This window comes from Rattus rattus, chromosome 10, assembly GCF_011064425.1.
Source record: "Rattus rattus isolate New Zealand chromosome 10, Rrattus_CSIRO_v1, whole genome shotgun sequence".
NCBI classification, from domain to species: Eukaryota; Metazoa; Chordata; class Mammalia; order Rodentia; family Muridae; genus Rattus; species Rattus rattus.
Window position 1 is genome coordinate 40,298,908 of NC_046163.1, and position 25,393 is coordinate 40,324,300.

At 42.5% G+C, this 25,393-nt stretch overlaps 1 protein-coding gene across 4 annotated transcripts; it reads right to left on the bottom strand.

Annotated features, from left to right (window-relative positions):
* Positions 1-1,589: 1,589 nt before the first annotated feature.
* Positions 1,590-25,389, bottom strand: Zbtb37 (zinc finger and BTB domain containing 37). 4 transcript variants are annotated; one of them, XM_032914769.1, is made up of 5 exons: positions 25,194-25,389; positions 24,516-24,711; positions 22,223-23,179; positions 20,193-20,292; positions 1,590-3,804 (listed from the first exon to the last, which is right to left on the bottom strand). In XM_032914769.1, the coding sequence occupies exons 3-5, from the start codon at positions 23,149-23,151 to the stop codon at positions 3,319-3,321; spliced, it is 1,515 nt and encodes a 504-aa protein (XP_032770660.1). In that variant the 5' UTR covers positions 23,152-23,179; positions 24,516-24,711; positions 25,194-25,389; the 3' UTR covers positions 1,590-3,318. The 4 variants fall into 4 exon arrangements, with proteins under 4 accessions (XP_032770660.1, XP_032770661.1, XP_032770664.1 ...); XM_032914770.1 differs by having other exon boundaries at positions 22,223-23,182; XM_032914773.1 differs by lacking the exon at positions 24,516-24,711.
* Positions 25,390-25,393: the final 4 nt, after the last annotated feature.

Below are 25,393 nucleotides of genomic sequence, written 5' to 3' on the forward strand. Positions count from 1 at the left end.
TAGCAAGGGGCTTTTATATATATAGCAAGACCCTGCCTCAAATACCCAAAAACAAAACAAAACAAAACAGAAAACAAAACAAACCGAAACTATGGAGTCACTTGGAATTTATATAAAATAAAACTCAACTCAGTTTAGAGGTAATTATGGTTCTGAGTAAAAAAGAGAAGAATTCATTAGGAAGAGCCTTTCTGTGTAAATACAGTGATACTGCCGTGTGAATGCCATAGTTTATGCCAGTGTCAGAATTCAGAGAGAATAGAGTCTATTTAGAGTGAAAACATACATACACACGTGGCCAACTCTCTGCTCTCTCTCAGAACACTGGACAGCCCCTGTGCTGCTAAGTTCCACTGAACGGAAGCAGCCCTAACACTGCAATCTCATGGCATTCCGTTACTACTGCTGACTGGGCTCTCACTGCTAATGTGGTTCCCCTCACAAGGTGACGTGTGCAAGCCAAGATTTGGTAGTAAGTTTCAGCATCAGCTGAAGTCCATTCAGTACACCCTTAATGAGCATACATACTCCTTGTACACACCAATATTCATTAATACACATGTATACTACTAACCCTTATGACCCTACAGTGACGTTAGCAAATAAGTAGGACAATGTCACAGTGAATGTGGATAAGAATCCTGGATATTTAGATTGGTATCACTTCTAACTAAAACACAAGATTATTTTTGCAAACTTTGTTTCAAAGGTAGCCTGGCTAGAAGTCTCATGAATTTCATGGCTCTGGCTAGGCCAATTAGAGGAGAGAACCAGCAAAGAAGATTGTGCTGATGTGGTCCTAGGACGGGAAGCACTCTGTTCACAGTATCAGTACAGTCAAACCCTATTAGAAATGAGTGAGAACGGAAGGGAACCCACCAAGCATGCCTAACATTTCCACATGAATTCGACAGTCTCTACCCCATTCAAGCTGCTTGTGCCTGACCTTAAATGGAGTGTTGATAAGTGTTCCCGTTTCTTTTTACAGAAATGACTGCACTTTACCATTATAATTTGATAATAGTTAAAAGCTCAACTTTTTCACATACAACCTAAAACGCTATTAAATGCAAAAAAACAACTTTTCAGCATACAACTTAACTTTTCAAAAGAAGGGCAGACTTAAAATATTTTTGGTTGGCTTAAAAAAATCCATCTGAAGCAGCATCTTCTGTACTTCCCAAGCTACCTGCCTGATCAGTAATGACAAGATGTGTCCGCTGAAGGCCTTGAGTACAGCTACAGTTTCCCTAGAACTCCAGCTCTACGTTGTTCTGCCCCAGAGCAGGCATCCCTAAGTGACTCTAGGAGGCAGAGTCACTTTATCACACTGCTGTCCAACTAAGTAGCAAGAAGCCTGCCTGTGATCATCAGAGATGAGATACTACTCTCCAGGGCTGTGCTGCTTTTAAGGGCAGGCTCTTCAAGTGAAGTACCAAATACTCCTTTAAAGGATGAATTTCTATACTTCTTCAGAAGAGATAATCTTTCTCTAGTGATACAGTATATCCGATTCTCAGACTGCTCAAGGCCACCCTCTGCATTCCAGTTATTAAAGAACAGCTTTCCTCTACCTTTACTCATACCACAGAGTGCTCACAAGGAGCACGCGGGCTTCACATTCTCAGAAATGGCTCACTAGTGCAGGGAGGACTAGCCCATCCCCCAAATGTCTTAGAATCATCCACATCCCTGTACCAAAGCAATTATACATTTAAATATTCTCTTTAAATCACTCAAGCTAGAGACTTCTATTTGCACGGTAGAGTGCAGGTATCCACTTGCCTGTATCATTTAATATTTCTCCTCTCTCTCTCCGCATGCAAGATGGGCATATAAAGCTCTGAGTGTTTGATAAATTCTTTCAGAGCTGGATTAAGAATCTCAGAAAAAAATCAAGATCACTAAAAAAGCCCCTTGAAGTTTTAAAAATCTTAGGAATGATAGTGTAGCCACACCTGATAAGAACTGATCCCTTGATCATTTATTGCAACATGATTGTGCACGATACTTTCTTGTAAGTGAAGTGCCCTGTAGTGTATTATTTAAAAAAACAAAAAACAAAAAATAGAGCTCTTGGAGTCACCAGCAATTTGCTAATTGTTTATGAATTATATATAGATTTACAGACCCAAGACACAGATTTAAGTGAGGTTCTTCATTGGACTGAAAATACGAAGTATAAAACATGTCGAAGGAAATGAAACTGTGGTTGCAATAAGAACAATAGTGTTGAATCTCTCTTCAACTACAGCATTGCAGAAAAAAACTGTTTAAAAACCTCATATAAAAGTTATCAAATGTGGAGATCTGTGGACTTAAAAATACAATCCAGGCTCATTTCACTGAAAAGTGACATTTTTGATGTATAATATTGCTGTTATATGAAACTAGGAGCTCAAGAGGATGAACTTTTGGTAGTCAGCCTAACAAGTTAAATCACATAACTAGAAACATTTTTGTAACGCCCAAGGATGTATGCAAGTGCTATGGTTTACAAATACCAAACAGGAAGTTGCAGTTCAGCTCCATGCTGTGCAGATCTGCAAAGCACAGAAGTACTTCCTCCCCTGTTCCTCTTTCTCAAGCTCTTCATATGAGTGCCCACTGTAAACGCTTAGGGGCTCACTTTACTTCTCCATGCCCCAAGTGCTTCAGGTGAGTCTGCCTGCTGGACCACTGCTCCAGGTAGCTAGCTACCTCGAGCTACCCTCATCATCACATGAAACAACTAGGCAAAGTATTAGATGCCTCACCAGGGTAAACTCAATCTAACCTTTCAGACTGTTAAGAGTCACCAGTATTTGTATTTTTTCCCTTAAACATGGAAATGCATGCTCTGCAGGGAAGAGGAAAGAAAGATTCCCCTTTCTCACCATGTGACTACCGGGATTCCCCTCTTCTGATGGGCTGCTTCAGTTGACCAAAGCTCCTGCTGCTGTTTTTTTTAGCTCTGGGACTTCACCCATCAAGATGATATGGACCTAAGTATGGTGTTCAATTATGACTGGTAGATAAATGACCATCCGTTGATCAGTTTGTTTAAAAACATTTTTCTTATAAAGTTAACAAACCAAGGCTGTTGATCCCTGAATTAGAAGGTGATTTGCTTGATTATTTTCCAAAGTGTGAGGTGGGAACGAGGAGAAGAGCCTTTAGTGCTTTCCACATGTTGGTCTTCTAATTTGGCAAAACCATGGGAACATCTTCTTGTTGAGTGACGTGGCATTTTGTGAATCTAAGTATCAACCCATGGTCCTGATAGGGGCTGGTTACAGCCCAAAGGGGAAGAGGGTCTACCCCCTCCCCCTCAATGTTTCAATCTGGCCCAGTAGTAGAAACTGAGCCCTGAGCAGATTCTCCAGGAGCAACTGTTTCTTCGTGTGAAGGTGACCCTTCTTCAGCTTGTCGAGATGTGACAGTAGTCTCAGGAGAAATGCTATGAGGCCCTTCCAGGGGTATACAACCAGGGTGGTTTTTTCGAAAGTGTTGATTCAAGATGGCCTGGAAGGGGAAACTTTTGCCACAAACATGACAGTGAAAGGGCTTGTTGCCTGTGTGCTTGCGGATGTGATATTCCAGCTGATCTTTCCGGGTATACTTTTTCCCACACATGCGGCAGACAAATGGTGTGATTCCCATATGCAGGCGCATGTGGCGGTCCAGACTTCCCTTTTGGTTGAAAGATTTGGCACAGTAGATGCAGGTGAGGCGGGGATTATACCGGAACCATCGTTCAGATACTTCTTGTTCTCGGAGATACTCCACATAGGCGCTTACTCCCATCATTGCTGACTCTTCTACCTGAGTCAGAAGAAGAATGTAAGTGAATATTACATAATGTTAAGCACTTGTGCCTATTACTAAGAAGTGTATGTTTCTGTGTCTGAGTGATGTAAGGAATAGAACACAGACACAGGGCCTTGTAAAAGTGCTCTGAGACTTAGTGACATCCTTGCCCATATTCACTTACTTGTAATGGAGAGCCGAGAGGGAAGTTAATACTACCAAAAGGTAAAGCTATTAACATAATAATATAAAAAAGAATTCTGAGAGTATTATTTCACTGCTATAAAAAGTGCAATGCAAAGAAAGTTCTGGCTGGATACTTACTAAGTCTCTGCTATACTTGGGGAGGTGGAAACATCAGGACTAGGAGTTCAGGATTACCTTTGGCTACTAGGGAGTTGAAGCCCAGCCTGGACTACATGAGACATGTCTCAAAACACCAAGCCCAAACCCAAAAGCCAAACCCCAAACCTCAGCTTTAGTACTATTTTACAGTACCAGGAGAACATGAGCCCACAATACTATTCCTGATTCTATCCTCACAGCTATTTTCTAGACAACTGACTGTAGCGTATATAGAACTTTCTGTGGTGAAAATGTTCTATAATTTGAACTGTTTAATGTAGTAATGACATGGCTAGCATTTGTCATATACCTAATATAACTGGAGAAAAATTCTTCAATTGCTTTTAACTAAAACAAAAATTCAAGTGTGGTTTATGTGTACTACATATAAAAGTATAGAGCATATAAAGGTAAATATAACAAACTTTCATTTATGACACTATTATTACCATGTTAACCAGAAGTAGTAAGCTTTATAAATACATAAATATGTGTATGTAGGTGTACACACACACACACACACACACACACACACACAACTAACCAGCATATCATTATCATTCTAAAAACTAAAACAAAATTCTTTAAACTTTTATTTTATGTATATGGGTGTTTTGCCTGCATGTATGTCTATGCATCATGTGTGCTTAGTGCTCTTAGAGACCAGAAGTGGGTGGGAAGTCACCTAGAACTAGAGTTACAAACAGCTGTGAGCCCATGTGGATGCTAGGAATTGAACCTGGGTCCTCTGGAAGAGCAGCCAGTTTTTTTTTTCCCCCCGGAGCTGAGGACTGAACCCAGGGCCTTGCGCTTGCTAGGCAAGCGCTCTACCACTGAGCTAAATCCCCAACCCCTGCAGCCAGTGCTCTTAACCACTGGGCTACCTCTCTACTCCCTGAACACTAAAAATCTTGAAGTGACTTCATAGTAAATTGGCTGAGGGCATGGAGTGTTTCCAGCTGACGACTGGAAGGATAAGCACGTGGCTCAGTCATTAAGTGTGTGCACAGCTCTTGCAGATGACCAGTTTAGTTCCTAGCACTCATGTTTACTTGCTCACAAGTGCCTGCAGCTCCACATCGATGCCTTTGGCTTCTACAGGCATCTGCACATATGTGCACATACTTGCCCACCAGAAACACATGCATGATTTGGAAAATAATTAAGCAGGGCATAGTGGTGCATGCCTTTAATCCCAAAACTTGAGAGGCAGAGGCAGGTGGAGTTCTGGAGTTCCAGGCCAGCTAGGTCTACACAGTGAGTATAAAGCCACCAGTATCACTTAGTCAGATTTATTAAAAAATTAATAATAATAATAATAATGTAAAATGGAACAATAAAAAATCTTTAAAAACATTTTGAAGTGATTAACACTTTTAGCTCAAAGTTCTATTAGTTAAATTCAGAAATTACTAATTTTCTTTTTCTTTTTTGGCCTGTTGACTACTAAAGTCATTGACATCAGTTTTCTAAACAAAGCCATGTGGGAAATAATTACAATTTTTAGCGGAAGTCAAGATATTAATGCAAAAAAAAATTACTGATGATTCACCTAGTTAACTTTCTGTATGTGTTAGCTTCTAAAGCAATCTTTTGTCTCTTTTTCATGTACAAGCCTGACAGTGCTCTCTTCAGCATTCCCAAAAGAGGCAGTTCATCAGCACACCGAGAAACCAGGTTATGACATCAAAAGTTGAACTGTACACTGAGGTTTATGGTATTTTAGACAGGGTCTCACCATGTAGCCCAGACTAGCCTCAAACTCTTGGCAATCCTCCTGTCTCAACTTCCCAAGTGAGGAGTACCCACAGCATCTAGCTTTTGATTTGTTTCCTATGGAATTTTTTTAATTTTTTTTATTTTATATATGAGTACACTGTAACTGCCTTCAGACACACCAGAAGAGGACATCAGATCCTATTACAGATGGTTGTGAGCCACCATGTGGTTGCTGGGAATTGAAATCAGGACTCTGGAAGAGCAGTCAGTGCTCTTAACCTCTGAGCCATCTCTCCAGCCCCCTCCTATGGAATTTTTATTCAATTCCCTAAGTCATGAAAACAGAACTCACAGAAAAGTATAAGGAAGCACCTTACTAAGAAATCCCAAATGACCAAAGACAAAACACAGAGACATTCCTGAGGCTCCTAACAATGTCATCACACATTGATCCAGCTTTGTGGGGTTCTCATGAGGTTAGATATTGGTAATAACACCTTGAGATATATTGGTAAGAATCTGAACTGGGGGCTGGACAGATGGCTCAGTGGTTAAGAGCATTGACTGCTCTTCCAGAGGTCCTGAGTTCAAATCCCAGCAATCACATGGTGGCTCACAACCATCTGTAATGAGATCTGATGTCCTCTTCTGGTGTGCATGAAGACAGCTACAGTGGTGTACTTATATTTAGTAAATAAATCTTTTTAAAAAAGAAAGGCTGCAGCTCTCTGCTCCCAGAACCCGTGGGAGAGATACCTTACTGCCTGGTCGGGTGGGCACTCCTGAGGCTGCAGAGCGGAAGAGACCACCAACACTGCCCACCCCTGCCCACATCCCTGACCCAAGAGGAAACTGTACAAGGCCTCTGGGTTCCTGTGGGGGAGGGCCCAGGAGCAGCAGGAGCCCTGCCTGAGACACCGCCGGATCCTGAAGGAAACAGACCGGAGGAAAACACCGGAGGCCATCTGGAACCCTGGTGCACGGAGGCTCCCGGAAGAGGCGGCGCAGATCTTCCCGGTCGCTGAAGAGAGCCGGCGAGCAGAACCCAGCGAGCTCAATCGAGCCTCGGGGCCACAGGTAAGACTAACTTATCTGCTGCAAGTGACTTGCCTGGTGGAATCGGGACAACAGAGGCAGAATCCCTCTAGGACCAGGCACGTCCTGTGTTTACCGGAAGTCCCACACCCGCGGATCCCGGCCCGCAGCAGCTCTCTGCTCCCAGAACCCGTGGGAGAGATACCTTACCGCCTGGTCAGGCGGGCACTCCTGAGGCTGCAGAGTGGAAGAGACCACCAACACTGCCCACCCCTGCCCACATCCCTGACCCAAGAGGAAACTGTACAAGGCCTCTGGGTTCCTGTGGGGGAGGGCCCAGGAGCAGCAGGAGCCCTGCCTGAGACACCGCCGGATCCTGAAGGAAACAGACCGGAGGAAAACACCGGAGGCCATCTGGAACCCTGGTGCACGGAGGCTCCCGGAAGAGGCGGCGCAGATCTTCCCGGTCGCTGCCACCGCGGAGAGCCCGTGGGCAGAACCCCGCGAGCGAACTCGAGCCTCGGGGCCACAGGTAAGACTAACTTATCTGCTGCAAGTGACTTGCCTGGTGAACTCAAGGCACAGGTCCACAGGAACAGCTGAAGACCTGTAGAAAGGAAAACCACACGCCCGAAAGCAGAACACTCTGTCCCCATAACTGACTGAAAGAGAGGAAAACAGGTCTACAGCACTCCTGACACACAGGCCTATAGGACAGTTTAGCCACTGTCAGAAATAGCAGAACAAAGTAACACTAGAGATAATTTGATGGCGAGAGGCAAGCGCAGGAACCCAAGCAACAGAAACCAAGACTACATGGCACCATCGGAGCCCAATTCTCCCATCAAAACAAACATGGAATATCCAAACACACCAGAAAAGCAAGATCTAGATTCAAAATCATATTTGATCATGATGCTGGAGAACTTCAAGAAAGACATGATGAACTCCTTAGAGAACAAGTAGAAGCCTACAGAGAGGAATAAAAAATGCATGAAAGAATTCCAGGAAAACATAAATAAACAAGTAGAAGCCCATACAGAGGAGACACAAAAATCCCTGAAAGAATTAAAGGAAAACACAATCAAACAGTGGAAGGAATTAAAAATGGAAATAGAAGCAATCAAGAAAGAACACATGGAAACAACCCTGAATATAGAAAACCAAAAGAAGAGACAAGGAGCTGTAGATACAAGCTTTACCAACAGAATACAAGAGATAGAAGAGAGAATCTCAGGAGCAGAAGATTCCATAGAAATCATTGATTCAACTGTCAAAGATAATGTAAAAGCGGAAAAAGCTACTGGTCCAATACATACAGGAAATCCAGGACTCAATGAGAAGATCAAACCTAAGGATAATAGGTATAGAAGAGAGTGAAGACTCCCAGCTCAAAGGACCAGTACATATCTTCAACAAAATCATAGAAGAAAACTTCCCTAACCTAAAAAAAGAGATACCCATAGGCATACAAGAAGCCTACAGAACTCCAAATAGATTCGACCAGAAAAGAAACACCTCCCGTCACATAATAGTCAAAACACCAAACGCACAAAATAAGGAAAGAATATTAAAAGCAGTAAGGGAAAAAGGTAAAGTAACATATAAAGGCAGACCTATCAGAATCACAACAGACTTTTCGCCAGAAACTATGAAGGCCAGAAGATCCTGGACTGATGTCATACAGACCCTAAGAGAACACAAATGCCAGCCCAGGCTACTGTATCCTGCAAAACTCTCAATTAACATAGATGGAGAAACCAAGATATTCCATGACAAAACCAAATTTACACAATATCTTTCTACAAATCCAGCACTACAAAGGATAATAAATGGTAAAGCCCAACATAAGGAGGCAAGCTATACCCAAGAAGAGGCAAGAAACTAATCGTTTGGCAACAAAACAAAGAGAAGAAAAGCACACAAACATAACACATCCACGTATGAATATAACAGGAAGCAATAATCACTATTCCTTAATATCTCTCAACATCAATGGCCTCAACTCCCCAATAAAAAGACATAGATTAACAAACTGGATACATGAGCGAGGACCCTGCATTCTGCTGCCTACAGGAAACACACCTCAGAGACAAAGACAGACACTACCTCAGAGTGAAAGGCTGGAAAAACAACTTTCCAGGCAAATGGTCGGAAGAAGCAAGCTGGAGTAGCCATTCTAATATCAAATAAAGTCAATTTTCAACTAAAAGTCATCAAAAAAGATAAGGAAGGACACATTATATTCATCAAAGGAAAAATCCACCAAGATGAACTCTCAATCCTAATTATCTATGCCCCAAATACAAGGGCACCTACATACGTAAAAGAAACCTTACTAAAGCTCAAAACACATATTGCACCTCACACAATAATAGTAGGAGACTTCAACACCCCACTCTCATCAATGGACAGATCATGGAAACAGAAATTAAACAGAGACGTAGACAGACTAAGAGAAGTCATGAGCCAAATGGACTTAACGGATATTTATAGAACGTTCTACCCTAATACAAAAGGATATACCTTCTTCTCAGCTCCTCATGGTACTTTCTCCAAAATTGACCATATAATTGGTCAAAAAACGGGCCTCAACAGGTACAGAAAGATAGAAATAATCCCATGCGTGCTATCGGACCACCACGGCCTAAAGCTGGTCTTCAATAACAATAAGGGAAGAATGCCCACATATACGTGGAAATTGAACAATGCTCTACTCAATGATAACCTGGTCAAGGAAGAAATAAAGAAAGAAATTAAAAACTTTTTAGAATTTAATGAAAATGAAGGTACAACATACCCAAACTTATGGGACACAATGAAAGCTGTGCTAAGAGGAAAACTCATAGCGCTGAGTGCCTGCAGAAAGAAACAGGAAAGAGCATATGTCAGCAGCTTGACAGCACACCTAAAAGCTCTAGAACAAAAAGAAGCAAATACACCCAGGAGGAGTAGAAGGCAGGAAATAATCAAACTCAGAGCCTAAATCAACCAAGTAGAAACAAAAGGACCATAGAAAGAATCAACAGAACCAAAAAGTTGGTTCTTTGAGAAAATCAACAAGATAGATAAACCCTTAGCCAGACTAACGAGAGGACACAGAGAGTGTGTCCAAATTAACAAAAATCAGAAATGAAAAGGGGAGACATAACTACAGATTCAGAGGAAATTCAAAATATCATCAGATCTTACTATAAAAGCCTATACTCAACAAAACTTGAAAATCTGCAGGAAATGGACAATTTCCTAGACAGATACCAGGTACCGAAGTTAAATCAGGAACAGATAAACCAGTTAAACAACCCCATAACTCCTAAGGAAATAGAAGCAGTCATTAAAGGACTCCCAACCAAAAAGAGCCCAGGTCCAGACGGGTTTAGTGCAGAATTCTATCAGACCTTCATAGAAGACCTCATACCAATATTATCCAAACTATTCCACAAAATTGAAACAGATGGAGCACTACCGAACTCCTTCTATGAAGCCACAATTACTCTTATACCTAAACCACACAAAGACCCAACAAAGAAAAAAGAGAACTTCAGACCAATTTCCCTTATGAACATCGGCGCTTAAAAAAATACTCAACAAAATTCTGGCAAACCGAATCCAAGAGCACATCAAAACAATCATCCACCATGATCAAGTAGGTTTCATCCCAGGCATGCAGGGATGGTTTAATATCTGGAAAACCATCAACGTGATCCATTATATAAACAAACTGAAAGAACAAAACCACATGATCATTTCATTAGATGCTGAGAAAGCATTTGACAAAATTCAACACCCCTTCATGATAAAAGTCCTGGAAAGAATAGGAATCCAAGGCCCATACCTAAACATAGTAAAAGCCATATACAGCAAACCAGTGGCTAACATTAAACTAAATGGAGAGAAACTTGAAGCAATCCCACTAAAATCAGGGACTAGACAAGGCTGCCCACTCTCCTACTTATTCAATATAGTTCTTGAAGTTCTAGCCAGGGCAATCAGACAACAAAAGGAGGTCAAGGGGATACAGATCGGAAAAGAAGAAGTCAAAATATCACTATTTGCAGATGATATGATAGTATATTTAAGTGATCCCAAAAGTTCCACCAGAGAACTACTAAAGCTGATAAACAACTTCAGCAAAGTGGCTGGGTATAAAATTAACTCAAATAAATCAGTAGCCTTCCTCTACACAAAAGAGAAGCAAGCCGAGAAAGAAATTAGGGAAACGACACCCTTCATAATAGACCCAAATAATATAAAGTACCTCGGTGTGACTTTAACCAAGCAAGTAAAAGATTTGTACAACAAGAACTTCAAGACTCTGAAGAAAGAAATTGAAGAAGACCTCAGAAGATGGAAAGATCTCCCATGCTCATGGATTGGCAGGATTAATATAGTAAAAATGGCCATTCTGCCAAAAGCGATCTACAGATTCAATGCAATCCCCATCAAAATACCAATCCAATTCTTCAAAGAGTTAGACAGAACAATTTGCAAATTCATCTGGAATAACAAAAAACCCAGGATAGCTAAAACTATGCTCAACAATAAAAGGACTTCGGGGGGAATCGCTATCCCTGAACTCAAGCAGTATTACAGAGCAATTGTGATAAAAACTGCATGGTATTNGTACAGAGACAGACAGATAGACCAATGGAATAGAATTGAAGACCCAGAAATGAACCCACACACCTATGGTCACTTGATTTTTGACAAAGGAGCCAAATCCATCCAATGGAAAAAGATAGCATTTTCAGCAAATGGTGCTGGTTCAACTGGAGGTCAACATGTAGAAGAATGCAGATCGATCCATGCTTATCACCCTGTACAAAGCTTAAGTCCAAGTGGATCAAGGACCTCCACATCAAACCAGACACACTCAAACTAATAGAAGAAAAACTAGGGAAGCATCTGGAACACATGGGCACTGGAAAAAATTTCCTGAACAAAACACCAATGGCTTATGCTCTAAGATCAAGAATCGACAAATGGGATCTCATAAAACTACAAAGCTTCTGTAAGGCAAAGGACACTGTGGTCAGGACAAAACGGCAACCAACAGATTGGGAAAAGATCTTTACCAATCCTACAACAGATAGAGGCCTTATATCCAAAATATACAAAGAACTCAAAAAGTTAGACCGAGGGAGACAAATAACCCTATTAAAAAATGGGGTTCAGAGCTAAACAAAGAATTCACAGCTGAGGAATGCCGAATGGCTGAGAAACACCTAAAGAAATGTTCAACATCTTTAGTCATCAGGGAAATGCAAATCAAAACAACCCTGAGATTTCACCTCACACCAGTGAGAATGGCTAAGATCAAAAACTCAGGTGACAGCAAATGCTGGCGAGGATGCGGAGAAAGAGGAACACTCCTCCATTGTTGGTGGGGTTGCAGACTGGTACAACCATTCTGGAAATCAGTCTGGAGGTTTCTCAGAAAATTGGACATTGAACTGCCTGAGGATCCAGCTATACCTCTCTTGGGCATATACCCAAAAGATGCCCCAACATATAAAAAAGACACGTGCTCCACTATGTTCATCGCAGCCTTATTTATAATAGCCAGAAGCTGGAAAGAACCCAGATGCCCTTCAACAGAGGAATGGATACAGAAAATGTGGTACATCTACACAATGGAATATTACTCAGCTATCAAAAACAACGAGTTTATGAAATTCGTAGGCAAATGGTTGGAACTGGAAAATATCATTCTGAGTGAGCTAACCCAATCACAGAAAGACATACATGGTATGCACTCACTGATAAGTGGCTATTAGCCCAAATGCTTGAATTACCCTAGTGGCCTAGAACAAATGAAACTCAAGACGGATGATCAAAATGTGAAGGCTTCACTCCTTCTTTAAAAGGGGAACAAGAATACCCGTGGCAGGGAAGAGAGAGGCAAAGATTAAAACAGAGACTGAAGGAACACCCATTCAGAGCCTGCCCCACATGTGGCCCATACATATAGAGCCACCCAATTAGACAAGATGGATGAAGCAAAGAAGTGCAGACCGACAGGAGCCGGATGTAGATCGAACCTGAGAGACACAGCCAGAATACAGCAAATACAGAGGCGAATGCCAGCAGCAAACCACTGAACTGAGAACGGGACGCCCGTTGAAGGAATCAGAGAATGAACTGGAAGAGCTTGAAGGGGCTCGAGACCCCATATGAACAACAATGCCAAGCAACCAGAGCTTCCAGGGACTAAGCCACTACCCCAAGACTATACATGGACTGACCCTGGACTCTGACCTCATAGGTAGCAATGAATATCCTAGTAAGAGCACCAGTGGAAGGGGAAGCCATGGGTCCTGCTAAGACTGAACCCCAGTGAACTAGACTGTCGGGGAGGGCGGCAATGGGGGGGAGGGTTGGGAGGAACACCCATAAGGAAGGGGGGGGAAGGGGATGTTTGCCCGGAAACCGGGAAAGGGAATAACACTCGAAATGTAAATAAGAAATACTCAAGTTAATAAAAAAAAAAAAAAAGAAAGGCTCTGTACTGGACACGATGGCTCACATTTGTAATCTGGAATTCCAGCACAGAGAAGACGGAAGAGCACCCACAGCTCAAGGTCAGCCAGGGATATAGTGAGACCTTGTGACAAAACCAAAATCTTATTCTTAGTGACAGACTTCACTGTATTGCCAAGGCTAGCTTCAAACATCCCTAGCTCAAGAGATTCTCCTGCTTAGTCTCCTATGTGGCTGGCACTACAGTCAGTGTCCTCAAACTTAGGCATTTTGGAAAAAATTTGAATGCATGGTATCATGTAATAATTAAGAGTGCCCTGGGTTCAAATGTGAGTTCCACTTAGTTTTCGAGATCATTTCTTCAGAGCTGTGTTGAGCACTCTAGTTTGGTAACTGTTTCGTGATAATTAAACATTAAAATTCAAGTATGTGTGTGTATATATTAAGTATTATAAACTCATGTATATACATGTACATATATTTTGCATCCAGTTTCCCTCCTGTTCTCAGGTGCCAAGTCAATTCCAGTTTTACTTATAATCTTGAGGGTATAATTTTCTAAAAAACACCTTGAAACTTTGAGGAAAGTCACCCCACACCAGTTCTGTGCACACACGGAAAACGCTGCATTCTAATAAACATTGAGCTATGATTACAAAAATCATGCACTGTGATTCATCTCATTTAAAATGACTGTGGTAAGGTACAACTGAAGAGCAAACAACAAAGGAAGCACTGGAACTCTTATAGTTTTTTGTTTTGAACTCTGAAAACAGAAGAGGGCTGGTGAGATGGCTCAGTGTGTGAAAACACTTGAAAAGTCAACTATTTGACTTTAAATAGTTTAAATCCCAACTTTAAATCCCAGCACTGAGGGGTTCTACAACAGCCAAGGCTGCATAGAAGACACTCTGTTCTCAAAACAACGGCACCACCACATACATACTGCTGTCCCCCAAAAAGAAAAGTCTGACAATCTGAGTTCAATCCCTGAGACCCCCATGGTGAACGAAGAGAACTGATTCATACAAGTTGATCTTTGACCTCCATACACACTATGGCTATGCTACACATAGACACACATGAATGATACACATATATAAACACACAATGCATACACACAAACATAACTTTTTAAAATGTGATTTTAAAAAGTAAATGAAACAAGACCATAAAATGGGTGCCTCTTGGTTTTTGCCATCCCACTTGGCAATTTCCTATAATATATACATACATGGATATTCTGCATTGCCAAATAGCTATGAACTCAATCAATACTTGTTTCAAAAAACATTTTAAGAATTATTTATCTCACCAGCACTTGGGAGGCAGAGGCAGGCAGATTTGTAAGTTCAAGGCCAGTCTGGTCTACAGAGAGAATTCCAGGACAGCAAAGGCTGCCTCAAAAAATGGAAGATCAAAACCAAAAGCAAACACCACCAAAGCGATTTCTTGTACTTTCTGTCAGTTTGATACACATCAGCCTAGGCTTAGAACTTGTACATAGCTCAGGCTGGCTCCAGACTTGAAGTGACTCTGCTGCCTCAGCTTCCCAAGTGCTGGGATTACAGGGTAAACTACCACATGTGAACATTTCTACACTTTCTAAAACAGGTATCCCATGTACCTGATATAGACCTCAAAGTTCCCCATCACTTCACTCTGTAATTGCTACCAGACACTCAAGGAACTGAACAGGAATAAAAAAATCACTAATGTTACTTAAACATCTTCAAAGCTGAAAATTTTAGCTTTCCCCTTAAACTGGAGATTTCAAAAGCTACTAAATAAATCAACCATTACTATTCTTAGAAGTAAAACTGACAAGACAATGTCAGAGATACACGTAAGGTTAGAAACAGTCTGCTCTCAAGGAGACTTCAATTTGGTAAGAACCACAAAATCCAACAAACAGGCGAGGAGTAGTTTCTATGAATTAGTAGCAGTGAGGAAAGTGAAGAAGCTGGGCGTTTTCTTTGGTGTACAGTGCTTGTCTTCCATTTCTCCCCTCCCACCCGCAAAAGAAGAAAAATAATGCAGTGTGTAAAATGCTGTAATAGTGGTTTAAGAAAAAAGATTGAAGAACACTGTACTAGTTAGGGCAGAGAAAACGTGGGAAAGGGGCTTTAAGTGGACCCGGAAGAATGAGGAATGTCAGACTCAGAAAGAACCTGATGGAGTTAGAGCGCACGGAGAAGTCGACAAGTCAAAACAGACACTGGATGCTGATGGTAGCGGGGAAGCTGAGCTGGAAAGATTGCAACTTACTTGGAAAATTAGGCCAAGTATTTTTAACTTTCTAGTGGTAGAAAAAAGAAAACGATTTTCAGAAGTAACTTTGGCAGTCTGTTCCAGATTCACCCTTTATAGTCAGAAAGTCAGTTTCTTTATTTAAAGGGTTTTTTGAAGTGCTGGGCACTGAGCCAAGGTTTCATGTCTTCAAGCTACTCTATCACTAAGCTACACCTTCAGTATTTCAGTCTATCAGATTTCTCTCTTTCCTCTTTTTTGGGTCATACTAATGTAAGTTAGCCACTGAGGTGTTCCTGTGGATAGAGATCCTGCCTCTAAGCCTGACGACCTAAGTGACCCACAAGATGGAAGAGAACCAACTCCTCCAAGTTGTCCTCTGATGGCCACATGCATATTCTTGCACAAAAGCAGATAATTGTAATAAAATATATAAAAATTTGCCTTGCTTTGGTCTTCTGTGGCACAGGAAAGTAACTAGTAAATGGAATAGATTTACCATAATAAATTAGACACACTTATCCTTTCTGGACAGTATTTTTTTTTTTTAAAGCATTACATTTATCAGGGCTGGAGAGATAGCTCAGTGGTTGGTTAACAGCATTTGCTGTTCTTCCAGGGAACCTGAGTACAGTTCTACATTAGGCAGACTTCTCAGGTACACACACACACACAACTGAGAGAGAGGAGAGAAAGAAAGAATGTGTGTGGTGTGTATGGAAATCAGAGGACGACTTATAGAAATCAGTTTTGCCCTTTAGACATGTGGTCCTCGGTTGTCAGGCTTAGCAGTAGCTGCCTTTTCTGGATGACCCATCTCACCAGCCTTAGACAGTATTATTTATATCCTATTTCTTTATAGATTTTATCTTTTCCTTTAGCAAGGTAAATACCCTTATGTATTTCTAATATAATCTCTATCCTAATTACAACTAAAAACTGTATTTAAGCAAGGCATGGTGTTATATTCTTGAAATTCCAGCATTTGTGAGCCTTGAAGCAAATAACAAAAAGTTTTAAATCCTTGCAGTGTGGCACAAAACAGAAGGCCCCATTACTTGGGAGACTAAGGCAGGCAGACCTTTAACCCGAAGAGTTTAAGAACAGCCTGGATAACACTCTCTTACGTCACATAGGGGAAGATGGAGCTAGAGGGATGGCTCAGTAGTTAAAAGCATCTGTTGCTCTTCGAGAGGACCTGAGTTCTGTTCACAGTACCCATACCCTCCTGGGATTCCTGGACCTGTCTTAGGGTTGTACTTGTTTTGACAAATCACTACGGCCAAAGCAATATATACAATAAAGCACTGAATTGGGGGCTTGCTTACAATTTCAGATGCTAGTCCAGAATCATCATGGTGGGGATGGCAGAGGCAGGCAAGCAGGCAGGCATGGTGTTGGAGTGGTAGCTGAGAATTTACATCTGAACTGAACCTCAGGCAGGAAGCAGAGAGCCAGATAGCCTGGTTTGGCTTTTGAAACTTCAAAGGCCACCCTCAGTAACACACTTCCTCCAACAAGGCCATACCTCCTAGCCATTCCACAACCAGGGACCACGAGTTCAAACAGAGAGCCATGGGGGCCATTCTCATTCAAAGCACTGCAGGCACCACGCCCCTCTTCTAGCCTCTATAGGCACTTGTACTCATGTGTACAAAATGACAGATACATCAATAATTAAAACTGAACCCCCTCCTTCCTTCCTTAAGGAAGAGGAAGAAAAGGGAAGGAAATGGAAACTGCGTTTAAAATCTGCTTAGTTAGAAGGAAAAAAGTCCACCACTGGGGAGACGGCTCAGTCAGCAAGGCTCTCGTCATGCCATGCATGCGGTAGGCCTATGTGTAATCCCCAGAACCTCTATGAAAGCAGCTTCGTGTGGCCACACTAAGTTTTTAATTCCAGCACTGTGAAGGCAGAGACAAATAGGGATCCTGCCCAGCCTAGCTGAGTCTTTGAGTGTGAGGCCAGTTAGAGACCCTTTCTCAAGAGAAATTAAGGTAAAAAGTGCAACATCTGAGATTTACTTCTCCTCTTCCTTCCTGTTTTTCTTTTTCTCTTTTTCCCAAGACAGGGTCTCACTGTGTAGCCATGGCTGTCTTGGTGTTCAGCTTTTTTTTTTTTTTTTTCTTCTTTTTCTCCCCGGAACTGAGGACCGAACCCAGGGCCTTGAGCTTGCTAGGCAAGCGCTCTATCACTGAGCTAAATCCCCAACCCCCATGGCTGTCTTGGAACTCGCTCTGTAGACCAGGCTGGTCTCAAACTCAAAGACCAGAACCTGCCTCTGGCTTCCAAGTGCTGGGATTAAAGGCATATGTCAACACTGTCAGGCACAAGGTTTACTTCTATCTATCATATATACACGTATACCAACCTCCACAAAAAAATTACCTTCACGCACAAGTACAGAAATCTGTTTAAGTGTACTTACATTATGTGGACATTAAGTCTAGTAAATGTCTGTAAGTACTTATATTCTTCCTGTGTGCGATTAATCTACAAGGCTGTTAAGATCTGCCCCAATCACCACCTCTATTTGCATAACTAGTTGCCTTTGTGTATTATAGCAAATTTGACAGATGGGGGGAAAAGACATTTTAATTACTTTCCCTCTTAGCTCTTAACATTTTCTCTACCACTTAAACAAAAAGACAAAACTAAACTAAAAAGCAAAATAGCAGTGTACTGGAATGCTATCTGTAATCCCAGACCCAGGGAGGTAAAGTCAGAAGGAGCATGTTTGAGGACAGCCTGGGCTATGGAGACCCTGCCTCAAAACAATAAAAACCCCCAAAACAAAAATTTTGTAACAATACCTTACACTGCTTTAGTATACCAATATATATAACAAATGTCCAGTGGTTTGGATAATAAGAAATTATAACAGAGGTTAAAAAATTTATCTTTTTTTTGTTTGTTTTTTGTTTTAAAGACAGAATCTTAACATGTAGCCTTCGTTGGCCTGGAATTTGCTATATAGACCAGGTTGGCTTTAAATGACTGAGATCCATCCACCTGCATCCACTCCCCAGTGCAGGCATTAACCTTCACTGGCCTGGAATTTGCTATATAGATCAGGTTGGCTTTGAATGACTGAGATCCATTCACCTGCCTCCACTCCCCAGTGCAGGCATTAAAGTTAAACATTATTATGTCTGGCAAGCCAAACGATCTTAACTACTTGTATTTCCTTTTTAAGGACTAAAGTGTCTAATTTATTGAGATCTATATAGTTTCTAGCTTTGAAAATCAATACTCAATGATTAAGATCTGTAAAAGTAAAAAAAAAAAAAAGTCAACCATCCACTTACTCTAGCTAAGGAGAGTTGGGAAGTATGTAGCATTCTTGTGAGTTTTTGTTTCTAAAGATAGGTTATTCCTCTATGCCCTGGCTGGCCTGGAATTCATTAAGTAGCTCAGACTGGTTTCAGATTTGTAGCAATCCTACCTCTATTGCCCAAATGCTGGGATTACAGATTTGCACCACCACATCTAGACTTTAGAACTTTGTAGTATGATGTGGTATGACTTAGGAAGCAAATAAAAAAAAAATACAGAGCTGCAGAGATAGCTCAGGTTAAGAGCACTGGCTGCTCTTCCAGAGAACCTAGGTTTAATTTCCAGTACTTACATGGCAGCTTATGACTGTTAGCTTCAGTTCCAGGGGATCTGATACCCTCACACAGACAGTCAGACATACATGCAGGCAAAACACCAATGCACATAAAAAAAGGCAATAAATTATATATATATATATATATATTAATGAAACCCAAACATACACAAAGATATATTCATACAAGAGAATACACAGAAATGTATAAGCAATTTGCTTATGTTTTTTTTTTTTTTTAATAATTTTTTTTTTTCCCGGAGCTGGGGACCGAACCCAGGGCCTTTGTGCTTGCTAGGCAAGCGCTCTACCACTGAGCTAAATCCCCAACCCTGCTTATGTTTTTAATATTTGTTTAGATATTATATAAGCTGCTACTACTACTACTCCTACTACTACTCCACACACACACACACACACACACACACACACACACACACACTCCCTACCTACCCTAAATGAAATTATTTTAAACCAGGTTCTAAATGACCCAAAGGTATAATGTTCAGGAGTTAATTTTACTCTCAGGTTTACAGGCATAGTTCTATAATTAGGAAAAAGTTCCATAATAAAAAAAACCTTAATTTTATGTGTAGAGTGCTTTACCTACATGTACATATATGGAACACAAGCGTGCCTAGTGTCTGCAGAGGTCAGAAGGCACTGGATCCCTGGATCTGGAGTTAGAGATGGTTGTACACTGGGAACCAAACCAGAGTTTTCACAAAGAGCAGTGCTCTAACTGCTGACCCATTGTTCCACCCTCACACTTTTAAGTTTTTTCTTTCTATATCTCAAAATCTATTCTAGCATGCTCCCAAGGAAGATTAAGAGAAAATTAATATATATCAAGTCCAGTATTTAACAGGGCTACTGTTGTTTCTCCTCCATCTTTCTTTTATTCGTCCATTCAGTGACAAGTTCTTCAACCAACACAGCACCCCTAAGTCCACAACTACATACCTGGGAGCTAAGCTGCTTAGGCTCATCCATTCTCCCAGGAGACTCACTTCTGGCTCTGTGTCTCTCTGTCATGGAAACAACACTGCCGGAGGGACTAAATCTGTTGGAAAAGGAGCATAAAGGGGACCAATAGACAAGTAGTGTCACAGACTTGATACTGTTTCTGTTCTAGCTTATCACTGAAGAATGCACTACGTCAGACGCATATTCTCAAAGCGGCAAAGCAAGCAGAGCATAGAAGACAAGCTTTCTACTCTAGTAAGTACTGACAAGTCTGTAGTTCTGTCTATGAGCTATGGTCTTGCTAGGAAGCCTGGGGTGGCCTGGCACTCACTGTACAGGCTAGGCTCCAAGTGTACATGTTCCTCAACTCACAGCAATCCTTCTGCTTCAACCTCCAAGGGCTAAGATCCAAGTGTGGAAACTCTGGCTCATCTATGTGACTATTGGGTTTGGGCTGCTCCTTCTCTTACGGTAATTTGTTTACAGTTCATATAGATTAAAGCTTTTTAAAAAATGTACGATACATTCTAATATAGTTCTAGTGCAGGAGGACAACAACTACCAACCCTGGGGATGAATATTCTGTGCTGAAGATTATTTAGCTTATCAAGGTCACATGATGGAAAATTTTCAAATGAAGACCACCTAAGTGGCTAAAAAAATCCTGTCTGTCTACATTGTCAGCTATAAAGAAATGAGTTAGTTTTAATTACTCCCAAGATCAGTTTTATTTACTTATTTATTTATGAGAGACGTGTAGAGATGAGATGATAACTTACTAGAGTTCATTTTCTCCTCCTACCGTGTGCATGCCGTGGGTGAGCCCAGACGGTCAGACTTGACTCTCAGTGCCTTTATCCATTTCAATCTATTTTAAGCAGGGAAAAGAACCAGCTAGCCTATCGTCTTAAGTGCTTGGTAGCCTGAGGTAGGAAGAATGTTTGAGTTGGAGGTAGCCTAGGCTACATAGTAAGCTATAGGTCATCTTGAATTACCTATCTCAAAACAACAACAACAACAACAACAACAACAACAACAAAAAATTCAAAGCCAAATGTGAGCTGGGGGGGCGGGTAGCACACCCATTTAATCCTAGCACTCAGGAAACAGAGGCAATTAGATCTCTGTGAGTTGAGTTCCATGCCGGCTTGTTCTAGGACAACCCAGGTCACACAAAGAAACCTGTCTAGAAAAACAAAAACAAAATCACCCCAAAATAACAACAAGAAAAAAATACAAATATGGTGACTCATGCCAAAAATCCTAGTATTCAGGAGGCTGAGGCAAGAGAACTGCCCTGAGTTCTAGGATGGCCTGAGCTACAGAAACCTTTTCTCAATAAATAAAAAATAAATAAGTATATACACACACAAAATATTATCAATCTAAACTAGTAACATTTTTTTTCAATTGACTAGATGAAACCAGTGCTATTTCCATCACAAGGACCTCTTCTAACAGACTCAGTATATGAAAACAGTGTAGACCACAGACCATAGCAGCGCTCGTGAGGACTGTCGGGCCTGGGCAGTAGCAGCTGCAAAGGACACATCACGAGGTGACACTTGAAAAACATTCAAAAAGTTTTTCTCTAGAATTACTGTACTGTAATTACTGTAATTTGAAAAAGAACAATTATTGATGTTACCAAACTTTCTCTACTTTGGTAGCTAAGGACAAAGAGAAATACACAGTGCTATGAGGAAAGTCAAATTCCACAAGGTCACCTACCTGTGTGAGAAACAGCAGTGTCACCAGACCCCTGCCAATCCGCTCCCTGGCAATTACTGATCCTAGAGTGGCTGCAGATGCTACTCTGATTCACTGGTGTGGCTAATTTTACCACAGTTCTCACATCGTCAATATTTCAGAAGCAGGAGCCTCCTGCTTTGAAAATGATGCAAGTCTTTTGACAAGCCTGCAGTCTCCCACAGAAAGCTGGTAAGAACATCAGGTTAGAAAGATGTCCTCTGTAACAGAGGGCTCTGGTGCCTGTACAACAGCTTTAAAGGGGAAACCAACCTTACCTGTCGACCTCACTGCTGGTTGGCCGAGCTACCTTGGCTCCCGAAGACCCTAAAGTGTAGCTTTCCTGCCCTACAGACCCGTGGCCTGTGGTGTCAATCACCATGGCGGCAACCTCCTCGGCACTACTGCCATCTTCTCCAGAAGGCTGATTCTCCGGCCCGAGCCACTCCTCCAGACTTTCAGTTTTGATGTGCACTGCTCCAAGGACCCTGACTTCGTCACCACTCTGGGGCCCCTGGTCTGCTACCCCTGTTTCCACATACCACTGTCCTGCTCTGTTAATTCGGAGAATGGGCTCCCGGCCCTCTACATCAGAACTCTGTTCAATTATCTGAGGACTGGTGGACTCCTCGGGAGGACTGAGCTCTCTGATATCCAGCACGGCACTGACTTGTCCTCTCCAGTTTCCCTTCGAGGCATTATGGCGTGGACTAAGTGAGCGGGTTAGATTCGGTGTTACCCTGTGAGACTCTGGAGGTCTCTCTGGATGCTTTGTCCTTGTTTGACTTAATTCTGCTTCAACCTCAGCCACATTAATTTTAAAGTGAATGCCCTCTAGGATCTGTGTGCATTTGTCTATAATATGCTGCATCTGCAGAAAACTAGCAGCTGTTAGGTAGCTGATGATATCTGCTAGTTGCAGGCATATCCGCCCTGTGTAACAGAAAGAAAGAAGCTGTTCAAAAACAGTAGGGTTCTTGATGACAGAAATGGACACAGTACTCATTTCATTCAAGGACATGTGATCCCGGAAATAAGGGGAGCTGGCAGCCAGCACTACTTTGTGAGCCCGGAAAGCCTGTCCTTGCACATTGACCACAATATCACAGAGACGGCCTTGCATTCGTAGCTGGTTGAGATGGCTCAGAACAGAGTTGCTGAAGTCGGGGATCTCCAGTTGTATGTTTCCACTTTTCTCCATGGTCATGCCTGAAAGTACAGGCAGACGTTCAACCCTGCTGAAAGAGCAAACCATAGTCTTAGTGTTAGTTTGACTCCCTTTGTGCTTTCTAGTGCAACCATCCCTAAAAGTTTAACATCTTCCCACCAGGGCTAGGTACACACATACATAATTTTAGCACATGGGACACTGAGGCAAGAGAATCATGAGTCTGGGCTACATAGGTGGAATCTTGTCTCAGGAAGAAAAAAGGAGTTCCCCTCGTGTTTGGATGTAGAAACAGAATTGCCAGCAGGTGTTTTGTTAATGACAAGGTCTTACACTACAGCTGGCCTCAACCTCCTGATCCTACCTTCTAAGTACTAGGATTACTTCTAAGCCCGGCACAAGGTGTTTTAGATTTCACAGTAAAATGACACACACAAAAAAAGTGATTGCTACACTGAGAAAAATTCAAGCTATGCCCATACTTTATTTATAAGCTATATAACAAAGATAGAAGTTCATTAAGAAGGGGGCATCAAACACATACAGGTTGACCATGATTTACATGTGGCACAAGGTGTTTATGAACTGATTAATATCCTACATGAACGGCCACTATTATCACTTTTTCCCCGGAGACAGTGTTTCTCCGTGTAGCTCTGGATGCTCTAACTTGCTCTGTAGACCAGGCTAGCCTGGAACTGAGATCTACCTGCCACTGCCTCTAGGAATGCAAGAATGAAGCCACCACACTAGGTATTTGTTTGTTTGAGACGGGGTCTGTGTATCCCTGGCTCTTCCTGAAACTCACTATGTAGATCATCTGGTTTCTAACTCAGAGATCTGACTGCCTCTGCCGAGATTAAAGAATGCTGGTGCCAGAGGTGTTTGACCACCATGCCAGATTAGACTCATACTTTTAAGCTTTACCAGTTTGAGCTCCCACTTTTTGAATATGGGCTCTGAGGTGAACTGTAGGTTCCCCAGGCCTGTCAGCATTCAATTAACATGTGAGAATTTGGGGCCTAGTCTCCAGAGTTAGCAAAAACTAAGTTAAATCTTTTTCTCCCGAACAAACACGAACTTGGGTATTCCAAAGTGGTGATGTTATTTTGGTTGGGAAAGTTGGTTTCCCACAGCTGACAAATGTAAAGCCTGAAATTTCACACTAACCGACTGCAACTGCATCAGATAATCTTAGTTGAGGGTAGTTTGAATATACCACAATGACTTACGGATTTAGGCTCACCGTGCACCCAATTTATCTCTAAGTTTATGAGACTACACAGCACACTAGGAAGTTGTCCTAACAAGCTCACATTATCACCTCGCATTTACAACACACTTATTGAGTAAACAGGGAAGTGCAAACACGGCTTTCAAGAAGCAACTTTAACCAATCTGACCTTTTTCCAAAGCGTTATTGTTTGTTTTGAAACTTTTAATCCATTAAGAGCCTCTGTCGATGCCATCACGAATTCAGATGTTTATTTTGGAGCCTACACCAGCGCCTTTTTGTTTGCTCTTTCCAGCAATTCCCCAGTGAGGAGGAAGCCCCTGGAGTAAAGTCTTTCTCTAGCGTCGGCGCTGAAGGGGCGAGAGCTGTAAAAGGGAGAATCGGGAACGCTTGGGGTTGGCCAGTCAGGTACTGGGGCAGCCTCCATTAGTATCAGGAAGCATGGGAAAAAGGGGCTATGCAAGGAGGTGGCACGGATGCCAGGAAGAGAGAGGAGCAGAGCCCCGCGGCAAGGGAGTTGCGGGCGCACAGGTGAGGCTCGGGAGGGGAAAGGGGGCGGTGCCCCGGGACTCCGTAGAGGGCGGCGGAGGCTGCCGGGGTGGGGGTGTGTCTGGGTGTGTCCCCGCCGCGCGGGGTCCTGAGGGAGGGGCTCGCGAAGGGGGCGGGCCCGCGAGCTCTACAGCCCAGAGCCAAAGGAGTGGAAGGTCGCCGAGTGCTTGGAGGGAGGTGGGGCGGCGACTGAGCGCTCCAGGAGCTGGCTGCAACCAAGACGCGGCCAAGGAGCGTCTGGTATGGGCTAATGGGGCGGGGGTGCGGGGCCCGAGCTCAGTCGAGGAGCAGCACCTACCTCCGGGGGTGGAAATGGGCCGGAATGGGCCGGAACACCGTCCCGGAAGTGAAACCCCCCGCCCCCTCCTCCGGAGCGGGCGACGTGCCGGAAGGAAATCAGTCACCCTCACACCGCCCCTCCCCCAGCTCTTTCCTCGCAGGAGCCCCCTCCTCTCAGCCTTCACTCCTCAGGGAGGCAGGGGGCGGGCCTGACGTGCC

Coding starts and splice junctions, on each gene's coding strand:
- Zbtb37 (XM_032914773.1), bottom strand. CDS start 23,151: ATGACCATGGAGAAAAGTGGAAACATACAACTGGAGATCCCCGACTTC. Junction 20,293..22,222: donor ACCAGCAGTGAGGTCGACAG/GTAAGGTTGGTT, acceptor CTTTTCCAACAG/ATTTAGTCCCTCCGGCAGTG. Junction 3,805..20,192: donor CTAAGCAGCTTAGCTCCCAG/GTATGTAGTTGT, acceptor CTTCTGACTCAG/GTAGAAGAGTCAGCAATGAT.